General features: G+C 40.1%; 1 protein-coding gene across 1 annotated transcript; it reads left to right on the forward strand.

Annotated features, from left to right (window-relative positions):
• Positions 1-3554: 3554 nt before the first annotated feature.
• On the forward strand, positions 3555-5903 carry LOC131382676 (uncharacterized). Its single transcript, XM_058435124.1, is given in 2 exon segments — positions 3555-3717; positions 5848-5903. Coding segments are annotated over 2 exon segments (219 nt in total).
• Positions 5904-13619: the final 7716 nt, after the last annotated feature.

A 13619-nucleotide genomic window follows, 5' to 3' on the forward strand; every position in this document is an offset into this window, starting at 1 on the left:
TTTTTTTTTGAGATGGAATCTCGCTCTGTCACCCAGGCTAGAGTGCAGTGGTGTGATCTCGGCTCACTGCAACCTCTGCCCCCCAGGTTCAAGCGATTCTCCCACCTCAGCCTCCCGAGTAGCTGGGATTACAGGCGCACTCTAATTTTTGTATTTTTAGTAGAGACGGGGTCTCACCATCTTGGCCAGGCTGGTCTTGAACTCCTGACGTCATGATCCACACGCCTCAGCCTCCCAAAGTGCTGGGATTACAGGTGTGATCCACCGCATCCGGCCAGATTTTCTTTTTTAAACTATGAACACAGGGCACTAGAGCCACTTTAGTCTAATTTTCTGCTCTTTAATTATTTTAACACTCCAGAGGAGGACTGGGTTTCCCCTGTGTTTTTCTAATGTATGGCAAGCAGGATCTCTAGTCGATCACCCTGTTTCCCAGCCTAACTCAGGCTTGCAGTAAAATTTTAAGTTCCCACTTTCTTTGTTCCATTCTGAAATGCAACAAGTGAATGGTGGTGTGAGCCTGTAATCCCAGCTACTCAAAAGGTTGAGGCAGGAGGATTGCTTGAACCTGGGAAGCAGAGGTTGCAGTGAGCCAAGATCGTGCCACTACATTGCAGCCTGGCCCGCAGAGCAAGACTCTGTCTCGAAAAAAATAAAAATAAAAATAAATAAACTTAGCCAGGCTTGGTGGTGCATGCCTATAGTCCTAGGTAATTGAGAGATTGAGGAAGGAGGACTGCTCAAACGCAAGAGGCTAAGGTTGCAGTGAGCTATGATTATGCCATTGCACTTCAGGCTATGTAAAAGAGTAAGGTTCTGTCTCAAAAAATTAATAATAAAAGTTTTCTAAATTGTTTAAGAAATAAATTGTGTAAGAAAACGGAAAAGAAAAAAATCTTTTTTCATTTTCAAATGGGAGAATAGAGCCTCTCATTTCTAATTTGTATTTCCTTCTGCAAAATCTTGGTCTAGGCCCATGGTCTTGAACTGCTGGACATCTGAATTTTAGTAGGTGTTGGATTCAGGCAACTGAGGCGTGGCCTTGGGCACACTGTGTGCACAATAGAAAAAGGTTTGTGGGGAACTAAAAGGTAAAAGAGGGGAAGATGTCATTAAGAACTCACAAGTGGGAGACAATACAGGGTTGGTGGACGGACTGGTTCATGCTACAGATACTGACCTAGGTGAAACTTTGCTCTGACTTATTTCTATGTCCATGCAGGAAGATGAGATTATGATCAGGTGGCACAGAAGCCTGGGATGGTGAAAAAACGAGGTTGCCACTGCAGATTTGGGGTCTGAGGTAGAGCGTATGCCAGGGGTCTTGTAGGCAGATGTGTGGGTTTTTGGTGGGAAAGTCTATGAGGAAAGGTAGCGTGGCCAACAATCTTGATGCTGAAGCCTTGTCCAGGGACAGGCTTGACCACATCAACATGCAGTGAGTATGTTCAGTGAGTGAAAACCATGTGGTGGCCACAGGTTGGCAGGAGGGCAGAGGGCATCTGTTCTCAGAACTTCTTCCCTCAAAGTCCTCAGTCCTCACCCTGGGAGGACTCCTGGAACCATGGGGCAATGCATGGTGTAGCAGCCTCTGTGCAGAGAAGAGCCTACCTTCCCTGAGACACCTGGAGTCTCTCTCCAGACCAGGCCTCCACATTGTCTTCCTTCTTACAACACTTTTGATCCTAAATGTGTAAAGTTCCCTGAAAACCAACTGATTCTCCAACACTCACTTGTTGCCCCAAAATTTAATTCTGACACAATTCAGATTTGCACAGACCCAACTAATTCAGGGCTCAGTCCCACATCACCATTGTCACTGCAGAGGTGAGTCACAGGTCCGGAAGCCCATTATACTTCTGAGCTACTGTCTATAAATCTGAGACTCCTGTAAACCCCTCTTCATGTTTAGTAATTTGATAGAGCTACTCAAAAAACTCAACAAATAACTCTTATATTTACCACTTTTATAAAAATACAACTCTGAAACAGCCAAATGGAAGAGATGTCTAGCGCAAGGAACAGTGATGGGGGAAGGTAATCCTGGAAATACCTGTAATTAAAGAAATTCCCCCATTCTTTGTGTTCTCAAAGAACAGCTTAATGAAGAGAAACGTGCTTCCCATGATGACTTAGAGGACGCTCCCCTCCACTTTTTTTTTTTTTTGACCTATCACAAAGATGGACACAGATTGCAAATTCCCATTTTTAATAATGAACAACCAGGTCAATAATTTAGTCTTCAGTGGTCAAAACAAAATACTTGTTAACAAAACTTTGCTTGTTTCTCTTCTTCCCACCAGCCCTTGAACTTTGACTCACCCACAGCCTGAGTGAACCTACAACCCATATTTATACACACCCTCCTAAGAACAGGCTGACTTCGAGGTGAAACATTATCTTATCTGGGATCTGATTTTGCTACTCTCCATCCTGTGCTTCCCTTTCAACCTTCTTTGTAAACTTGTTTTCTCCTCCCTATGAAATAAAATAAAGCCTCTTTCCACCTAACCTTTGAAATCCTCAAAGATCTTATCATTTGTACTTTTTCTTTGTTGCAATACTTCTTAACTTCTTACGTAAATCCAAATTAGTTTCATTTGACAAAGTCTAGAAACAGTCTCAGGATGCTAGCCATTCCATTCTAGAGTCTCTCAACATTTCTTCTATCTCAACCCCAACAGCATCTGCCTGTGAACTTCCAGCTTACCAAGGCTCTATATCTTCTGGCAGTGATAAACTCTCTTTCCACGGTTGATGTGAGCAGGCTCGGATATCTGCAGGGCAGACGCCCAGGAAGAATCAACTTGGCCTTCAGTGGCCCCCATTTGCAGGCTCAAGATTGGCCTTAGATTTTAATCAGTGGGCTAAGACTTCTACTTCCCAGTTAGAGTCATTCATTTAGTTTTCAATTTAAAAAATACTTCACGTTTGAAGAATCTAGCAAAGATTATTCAAATCTAAGGTTTAAAAGAGAGAAAATTATGGTCAGGTGGGCAGATCACCTGAGGTTGGGAGTTCGAGACCAGCCTGACCAATATGAAGAAAGCCTGTCTCTACTGAAAATACAAAATTAGCCAGGCATGGTGGTGCATGCCTGTAATCCCAGTTACTCGGGAGGCCAAGGCAGAAGAATCACTTGAACCCAGAAGGAGGAGGTTGCAGTGAGCTGAGATCATGCCTTTGCACTCCAGCCTGGGCAACAAAAGTGAAACTCTGTCTCAAAAAAATAAAGAAATTATAAAGGGCTTACATCTTATACATCTTATACCTCAACAAGAAAAGCCAAAGTATCTATCCCTTTGAGAAAATAAACATGTAATCTAATTATGTTCATAACAAATCATGTAGTAAACAATTAATCATATGTGAACACTTCCAGGAGGTGCCAAGTCGCAGCTCCTAAAACTTAGCATTACTCTCAAACATCCAGATAGCAGCATACAGAACAGAGATATTCACTTTCACACATTCTCTATTTTGAAAAAAAGAACAACAGATGTTATGATAATTTATGTAATCTGATAATTAATCTACCTCACGTGCTTGTGGATATGTATTTATTTCCTACCACCGTAGTGGAAGAGCGACTATCCCTATCTTTACACCTGGTACCATTTTCAACAGTGAGCTGTGGGATTCAGCTTGAAAGCACCTGTTAAACAAACAAAAAACAGACCTGGGAAACTTACTATAGTCATTCTGCTAAAGAAATAGGTAAGTAACAATTTTTAACAAGTGAAATATGTTATTACTTAATTTTTTTCAAAATTAACCAACTTAATGTGCTTTATAAATATTTTCTTACCTTTCAAGCTCTACTGATAAAATGTAATTTACAGTTAATTAAAAACTGAAGTTAAAAAAGTACAAAAGTATTTTCAAGGTGACAAAATTAGGAGGTGACAATGCTGATTGAAACACAGACATATGTGACCCAAGTGTCAAGTCAACCATTCTATCACTTAGGACATTTTCCCCACTCCCATCTGGCTCAGTGAAGTGGGTCATGACAGTCCTACCAAGAGCCATTACGCTCTGCTCCGCTGTGTCCCTGAGGTGCATTTTGCTTTGCAGGTATTTGTGCTGCCTCACTGGGTTGGGTTCTCCTTATCCTTTTAAATATTTTCTCTCCCTTCGCCAATCTGAGAACATTTATTCCTCCATACCACCATCCAATTGCCTGGCCTGCAAGTGTCTCTAAGGAATGGTAACTAAGTGTTGGGGTAAGAAAATATTAATGTACTAAAGGGTTTGCTTTTAGAGTAAGGGTACACCTGGAGATTCCTTCCAGGTACAGTGCATCCAACCACTCCACAAAGAGGCTGCATTCCCATACGTTGGGCTGTTTCCTGAGAGGAGATGACACAAGCGATGTTATTTACTAGACACTTCAGGAGTCATGGCCACTGTTGGCATCTTGGGGAATCCTCAGTTTTGAAACTCAAAGCCAAGAAAATAACACAGGATGTCTGAGGATGTATTGCCCTGTGAAGTTTCCAAAGTGAAGCTTCAACCCAAAGACATTCTGATGAGTTGTCTGTGCCAAAGGAAGATTAAAGGAAGGGGCACAAAGGTTTTTCTTTTTTTTGTGGGGTGTCAGGGGATTATTCTCTGCTTTCATCTCCTGTAAAATGTTTACAAATGAAAGATCCTTTCTTGAAAAGTGCCATCAACTGCTCTTTGAAATAATGATGAATTAAAATACTGTGTCTGGAATGTACAGTAAAGAACAGTTGATAATGCTGTGAATTATTCAAGGTTAGTTGCTGTTGGTGACTGTCAGGAAAGAACTGGATATTTAAAATCTGACTGCAAGCCAGAGTCAGGCTGGGGCAACAGGGTGGTAGATTTGAGGCTCTGCTTGCCACATATTTGGAAAATGCATGAGAAAACTCGTTATCTTTTGGAGTGTTAGAATAACTAAAAAACAGGCAATCAGATTGAGGTGGCTTTAGTGCTCTGAGCTCTGGGTGGAGCGACAGGAAAAGGCCTCCCTAGATCCAAAAAGCTGTCCCCTCTTCTCCAGCTGTGCACATGATTAGATAGTGTCCACTCCAGCACCCATGATCGGATGTAGTTCAATTCCCCACCCCACCCCCTCAGGCCATGAGTGACATATGTAATTTGACACTGGGTTGAATAAAGCAAGAATTATAGTTTTTTCTTGGATCCTTTTCTGGCAGGGCTTCATCCGTGCACTGGAAACTGGCCCTGCCTGTAAAAGATTTGCATTTACATTTGTATGTAAAGTTATCTTTATTTATGCATAATATATATGTGTTATTCATAAATGGAAGCAATATAATGACAATTATTTTAAAATTTCAGATTTTTTACTTTCCTGGCATCCAGCCTTTAGTGTACACAGCCTGAGATTTCAAAAGGGTGGCAATTCTCTAAGAAATAATATGTGAGGCACATGTGAATTTTGAATTTTCTAGTAGCTACATTTTAATAAAGACTCTAGGCATGCTAGCCTGTGAATGTAGTTCTAACTAATAGGGAAGCTGAGGTGGGAGGATTGCTTGAGCCAAGGAGTTTGAGACCAGCCCTGGCAACATAGCGATACCCTATCTCCACACACACACACAAAAATTAAAAAATTAGCCAGGCCTGGTGGTGCATGTCTTCAGTCCCAGCTACTCAGAAGGCTGAAGCTGGAGGATCACGTGAGCCTGGGAGGTCAAGGCTGCAGTAAGCCATGATCACACCACTGCACTCCAGCCTGGCTGACAGAGTAAAATCCTATCTCAAAAAACTGATCTCTGGAGAAGGCATTTTCTTTTTCTGCAATGTAGCCAAACAGCTAAGTATGTCTCGAAGTCATCCTTTAAATTTTAACAGGGCAAGAATGTTTTCTAAGACCCCAATCTCCAGAGTTGCGATGGGGCAAATCCTGAAGCATACATGGAAATCCCTCACAGCTGAATCATCCCTCACCCCTATCCAGCGCTTCTTACCCCTGGTGTATGAGAATCACCTGCGGGGAGGAAAACTTTCAAAATCCCTTAAACCCAAGTTGTAACTGATCAATTAAATCAGAATCTTTGGAGTTGGATCTGAAAAACAATATGGTTTAAAGTTCTCCGGTGATTACAGTGTGTAGGCAAGCCACAAAACCATGGCTTTAACCAGCAGCTTTTATTAGAAATGAGTTCTCAAATGAATGTAAATACGTTTGCTGCTGAGTTGTGACCTTTCAATCTTACCTGGATTTTTTTTACTAACTATACTTTGCAGACCCAGCCTCTGCTTTCCATGCCTGATTCACCCAATTCCGTGTGTGCTCAGTGCATCCTGTGCACGATCACTGTGCCCTGTGCCCTGGCCTGGGTGAGCATCTTTCATAGTGGAGAACCCTGCTGAAAACAAAGCTGCATTCCAAAAAGTTAAAACCATGCTACTTACTGTGTTGAGGTAAAAATTAAAAGACCTGGGGTGGGGTCACCCAAAAGTTAAAACATAAATGAATAATTAGGAACATTAATATACACCTGATGATATCCTGAGTGAACATATCCCATTTTAAAACAAAACATTACTATTACTCTAAAATCTTAATTTAGAATTATTATGCAAATATGTATTATTTAAATTTTTATTGATGTATAACATGCATACAGAAATATAGCCACAAAACACTTATGGAATGCTTGATGAATTATTACAAAATAAATATACACTTGTGTAAAATAGAATCAGACTTGTTCATGCCCCTGACACTTTCTCGTTCACAAAGGTAACCAAGATCTTAGAGCTAAGTGTAGATAAACTTTGTCATTTTGTACAAGTGTTTTAATACAGAACATTAAAAACATACACAAAATACAAAAAAGTATAACAGACCTGTCACCCAGCTTTAACAGCTACTAGTCATGTGTCATTTTTGTTTCATCTATACTTCCAGCCATTCCCCCCAAATTTCATTTTTTTTAATTTTTTTTATTTTTTGAGACGGAGTCTCACTCTGTCACCCAGGCTGGAGTGCTGGAGTGCATTGGCACGATCTCAGTTCACTGCAAGCTCCGCCTCCCAGGTTCATGCCATTCTCCTGCCTCAGCCTCTCTGAGTAGCTGGGATTTCAGGCACCTGCCACCACGCCCAGCTAATTTTTTATATTTTTAGTAGAGATGGGGTTTCACCGTGGTCTCGATCTCCTGACATCGTGATCCGCCCACCTCAGCCTCCCAAAGTGCTGGGATTACAAGCGTGAGCCACCATGCCCAGCCTATTTTTTAGGCTTTTTGGACAAAATGTATATTCATTGCAAGGTAAACCTGAACTGTACCTTTTTGACAAATGAATATACTCATATAAACTTTTCCGCCTTTAAGAATAGAATTACAACACTTATCAATCATTAATGTGCATATAAGTTACCTCAACGTAGTATTCAAAATCCAGATTTTTATTTAATAGTTCTGAGTTTTGACCAAGAACACTTTCTTCTTTTTCTTTTTAAGTTGGAGTTTCACTCTTCTTGCCCAGGCTGGAGTGCAATGGCACGATCTCAGCTGACCAGAACCTCCATCTCCCAGACTCAAGTGATTCTCCTGCCTCAGTCTCCTGAGTAGCTGGGATTACAGGCAAGTGCCACCATGTCCAGCTAAGTTTTGGTATTTTTAGTAGAGATGGGGTTTCACCACGTTGGCCAGGCTGGTCTCGAACTCCTGACCTCAGGCGATCCACCCGCCTCAGCCTCCCAAAGTGCTGGGATTATTGGCATGAGCCGCCTCACCTGGCCTGATAATTCATATTTCTAACAAAGTACAAATCCATAGGGTACATGACAACTGCAATATCTAGAGTAAATACAATTTGATGAATAAAATTAAGGGAAATTGACCTAAGGTGAAAAAAAAAAACAATCAAAGCATGAGTGCTATGTGCTATCTGTAGGAGCATTTGGTTAAGAATAACAAACTAACCAATTTTATTATTTTAATAACCAAATTTGGCAAAATTTCTACTTTTTTCATAGAAATGCTCTTCGCAAGAAAATATTTTCATATAATGAGAGCAAAAATGGCAAATATTTGTAAGTAAATATCTTATGAAATTAAGTAGCATATATCTTTTCAAGCTCATGGCCTTCAGATAGTTACCCCAAACTCAATCATTTACATAGCAAGTGCAGATAATTTTCCTAGCTTCCTATTAAATTTATATTTTAATGCCCTAACAAATTGTGACTGTTTTTAAATAAAGTTCACTAACTATAATTTTGTATATCACATATGATAAATTCCCCTTCAAGTCACCTTAAATTTAGTTAATTTTATTAGGCAGTTTCTGTCTACCACCCAATATTATTTGGGGATTCTCCCTCCATTTGCCCAGGCATCATAGCTGGGGAAACAGGGATTCAGAAGACCCAGGCTGTTCCCTGCATATTTTTCCTCCTCAGACATCAGTTCATCAGTCAACCAAGTCACGTGAGAGTGGAGGCCATGTATTCCCTGTAATTCCTGGGCACTCTCCTTAAAGGAGGAAAAGGCCGGGAGGTGCTCTTAGAGGATGTGCTCTGAGAGGCCGGGCTCCCTAAGGTGTGAGAGCTCTAACCAGCAGGTGTAGACTTTTCAGGAGGGAGGAATGAGGCAGGCGTTCTGAACCTGGAGCTTCATCACCTTTTGTTTCATCTCAAGACAATTCTGAGAGGCTGTTTTGGAACGTGTCTGGAAGGTGAACGTTGAAGAAGAGTGCGGGCTTTGATGTGACTGAGGTGAGGTCTTTTAAGGGGAGGCAGGAATTCAATGCCCAGAATCTGGGCTGGTGTCTTTGAGGGCAGTAGGTTGCCTCTTTGTTTCCAAGTCTATTGTTACTAGGGAGGAGTCTGCAGATTCTAAATGGCTTCCAGGCCCCTCTCTGATTCTCTTTGGGAGATGGGGTCTGAAAAAGACAAGGTCAATAATTTTGGGAGATTCTAGAAAGTTTGGTTGGAAACCTGGAGATGCCTCTCGCCTAGTGCCTAAATGCTCAATTTGCAGCTCTAGCTACGTAGATGCTGGGTAGGCATAGAGCTGGCTTTGCATTTATATCAGCACAACCTATGTCAGAGTTGAAGAAGTAGTCAGGACAAAGTGTCTTGTTCTCAGGCTGGGGAACATCTTAAAAGCAAACTTCTAGGTTGATGACTCTTGGCAACATGTTGGGTCCTGGCCAAAGTGCTTGAATGGAGCATGAGGCCAATCCATAAATCCACCTTCTAATGGAGAAATGTTTATATTTTTTCAGTTTGATGCGATCAGGATGAAATTACCATGTTATTGGTTTGTTTACTTTTTATTATTTAATATAAAATCTAAGACAAAATACATTAAATGCTTATTGACATATGTATTTATTCTTCACCAGGCTCATAATATCTGACTAATTTTAAACTTCCTTCTATTTTGTAGGTTTCAACTTCTCTTATTTTATTGTAAAATATTAGATCTAATACAGGCATTGTCACTTTTACACATGATTTTATTTCATATAATTCCTATTGACATTTTACATTTAAATTATGGACTATTTCATCATACAAATAGCTTCATTTCTATTTAAAAAATAAAAGTCTTTGGGTTTTTTGTTTTGTAATTTCCATATTACATAGTAATGAGATAAACATTAATGTTTTCAGGGTATTTTCAAATTTAGATAATTATTCATTGTATCCATGTGAAGAAGTTTGTTTTTATTGTATGTGTGGGTTGGAAACTATTTTCACTTTTGCCTTATCTTTACTCTTATCTCCCCAGAACTCATAGCTCTTGTAGTTGGGAGATTGCGTTTTATCATTCCAATAAATGAGGCAAATTCAATGATAACATACTACAAATGAGTTTGAAAGCAGGACGTGTCCTCAAAATATACACAACATGGGCCTACGTATGTGCAACAATAATAATTTATAAGTTACAATTTTGATGGAAAATAAAAGTACAGAAAATTTGTTAGTAAATTAAAATGGAGATCAGGTCTCAATAATCTCTGAGCAGACAAAATCAGTTAGGTCTCATAAACGATCTCAACCTTGTTTGATTTGCAAATAGAAGAACTTAAATTATTTATTGTACCTGCCTATTTACAAAACACAAAGGAAGCTCAACCAAACAGGAGTAGCCAACAACCTTATATAAATAGGAACTGTCCAACAAGGTAAACAAACAAACAAACAAACAAAAAACAATTTTGTGCTACCACCAATCAAATGATTTTTTTGTTTCTACATTTTTCCAATAAATTCTTGCTTCTTACACTGTCAATGAAACACTAAATGTCTTTCAGTCTGATGTTCTGTAATTTATGAATTGCTCTTACTCAAATAAACACTTTACAATTTCATTGTGTCTCAAATTACTTTTTAGCAGAATAAAATAAACTAGGAATAAATATTACAAAAAGGTGTACAGAATGAGAAAAACCATAGAAAGTTTATGAAATATATGAATGTAGACATAAGTAAATGGAAAATTTGTATCATATTCTTAGGCAGAAAAACTCAATACTATCAACATACATTGTCCTTAAGGTAATTTATAAATTCAATTTTGTTCCAATACAGATGCCATTAAACATTGGAAGTAGACATGTTGCTATAAAATATTATATAGATAACATCACAAATAAGAATAGCCAAGAAAACTCTAAAAAAAAAAAAAAGGGTGGCCAGTCCTGTGAAAAATCTTGATTATTTAAAAAAACTCATAGTCATTGAAACTAAGAATTCAGAAATAGGCCAAAGTGCCTAAGAAAGTGTCATGGTGCATCCAGGCTGCTATAACACAATACCTTAGACTAGGTAAAGGATAAACAAAAGAAATGTATTTTTCACAGCTGTGGAGGCTGGAAACTGCAAGATCAAGAGAGCAGCAAATTTAGTATTTGTTGAGAGCCCTGTTCCCCATAGACGGTACATTCTTGCACAAGGGACAAGGGCAGTCCCTTCAACCGCCTTTGAAAGGGCACTGATTCCACTCATGAAGATGAAGCACTCGGCTTCATCACTTCCCCAAAGGCCACATGCCTAATACTATCCACATATGAATTTGAAGGGGAAATAAATGATTTATTTTTCATGGCATATAACAAAACAAAAGTCCAATGAAGGTAGCTTTTTTATAAACACGAATCCGTATGGCAAAAAATTAAGTGTTGATAAGGTTAATTCCAAAGATTGTATCAAGATTTTTGAGGTTTCTGGGATGGGCAAGGCCTCGGAGTTTCCTCCTGTGACATTTTCCTGGAAGTTGCTCAAGCTCTTACTCAATTTGAAAGTAGATGCAAATGTTTGTTTCTGTTCCAATATTTATTAAATTCAAAATAATTAAGGGCTATTTGTGCATAATTCTCAAACAGTCAGTAGTGCTCTGCTGAGGAAGAGTGCAGACACTCACATCCACACACGTATGATGTTCTTTCAAATAGAAGACTTCTCCCTGTGCCAGAGCTACATATGTTCCACATGATCAGAGGCTTCCCCAGGTGAGAATGTCTCTGCAGCCCTATCACAGACTTAACCATGAAAATCTGACTCAGAAGGTGACGGATGGACATCTACCCTAGTGTTCTAATCTAATAGATCCTCTACTAATAATCCCTTCCAGGGATATGGGATCTTTCCTGGATTCGTCTGCCACACGCAGCTAGACTCAAAAATTTGGACAGAAGCTTTGACCCTCACTGGGCCTCCTCTCCTGTCCTACCAGCTTCTCTAGAATTACACTTCTCTAATTGCTTCTGAGAGAACCCAGCTACGGTTTTCTCTCTGTGTCAACATAATCGATCTCATAAAGTGGGAAGAGAAATAGACAACAGTCCAGCAATGCTAGAAGCTGTGTCTGGGATTCCTTACCTGATTTAGGTCTCTGATTTACCTGAATATTGACAAACACAGATTCATTTTAGGTGGTAGAAAAACAGAAGGAGAAATCTCAGTTCATAAAGGAAGAATAAAATGCAATCAATGCTGCCTAGAGCCCCGCTTAAGCTCAGCCACGGGGTACTAAGTGTCTTCAGGAAAAAGCAATGGCTGTCCATGATCTGAAAAAGTGTGGCCTTGAACCTTGGGCACTGAGAGTGCACACTGCCCACTAGGGTTCCATGCCTACATCACAGAGAGATAGAATAGTCTCAAAGGATTCTTAAGGGTAATGTAGGGGGCCAAAAGGAGATGAATCCACTGCCTCTGCCTTACTGTCTGGTCTAACTAATACTACTCCCAGACTCTTTTCTGGGCTGCACCAGGGTTATTCAGAACGACAAAAAGTTGTTGATGCCCCAGCATTCCTCACAGCTTCTAAGGTCTAAGTTGTGCATTTCCCAGGTTTCAGGTTGTTATTCTCCCTCTACCACCACAGAATCAGCGTGTCTTATTCTGGTACCTATAATCTCACCTTTATTCTAGTTGCCCTCTACTTTTTTCTAGACATTTTATCTAGTAGAACCAGGTAAAATAGAGACAAGAATATTTACATAAAACTTAACCAGAACTAAGTTGGAGTCTCATAACTCCTAGTAGGCTGGGATGCAACTCAGAGGGTACACAAGCCAGGCTGGCCTAGAATTGCGGTTATGGGAAAGAAAGACACATTTCACCCAGGAATGATTAGCACGAAATCTCAAATTTGGGAAATAGATTCCTAGAGCCCCCAAACATTTCATCCTTATCTTGGAAGCAATCAGGAAGAGATAATCCCCTTTTAGAGAAAACCATACCTAATCAACAAAGTATCTAATCAACGTGTGTGGAAAAAAAGGTAAAATCACAGAGTTGGCAAGTTTTAGTAGATATGGTGATAAGTGCCATGAAGTCAGAGTTCAAGTGGTCTCAAAAGCCTAAAAGGTGGCACAGATTAGCTTAAAGGGACACATGGTATGGCTGGAGTCAGCTGACTATTATGCTGAGGATGTCAACAGTGGTGACTGATATCTCAAGAAGTGGCCAAAATTCCACTTCTGGTTATTCTGCTAGGTATGATCTAGGAATTCTTCAACCATGAGACAAATAGGTCAACTTTCACCCGCAGCCCCAAGTCTGGCTTGCAGTATTAGACTCTGCATTAGACACAGATTTGGGCTCAATCTGCAGCTTGATTGTGGTCAGTCTGTCTCTCTAGAAAACAAACCCTTACCATGTACTTCCAGATGAGTGACCCCGTTAGATCAGCATCTGAAATTGTTTCGGGTTTGCAGCCCAAAAGACATTCAGACAGTGTATACTTTCCATTGTAGAAAACCAAACAGATAGAATATGGGCAATTACTCCAAACCCTAAGTTCTGACCATTGAGAGGAGCAACCACTCATTTCAGGTTCTGTATGCCTGGCACAGGTTAAGCAGCCACAGCAGCCCAGTGGACATCATGAGGTGTCAGCTTCCCTGACTCATCTGTGAACCAGGATCAGTCACATAGGGAATACTCAGTAAATTGAGGGCCCCACAGACAGCAGTTTTGCTTCAGAAGATGGAACGAGACACAAAGTTTCTACTAGCTGGGGATGCCCTACCCTCTATGGGTCAAACTTAGTTTCACAGGAGTTCTGTAGCAAGCTCTTAGCTGACTTTCAAATCATTGTAACCAGTAGTAGTGTCAAGATGGCTCTAAGTCCAAAAGCCCAAAGAACACCTCT

The sequence above is a fragment of the Hylobates moloch genome, unplaced genomic scaffold (assembly GCF_009828535.3).
Source record: "Hylobates moloch isolate HMO894 unplaced genomic scaffold, HMol_V3 SCAFFOLD_1071, whole genome shotgun sequence".
NCBI lineage: Eukaryota > Metazoa > Chordata > Mammalia > Primates > Hylobatidae > Hylobates > Hylobates moloch.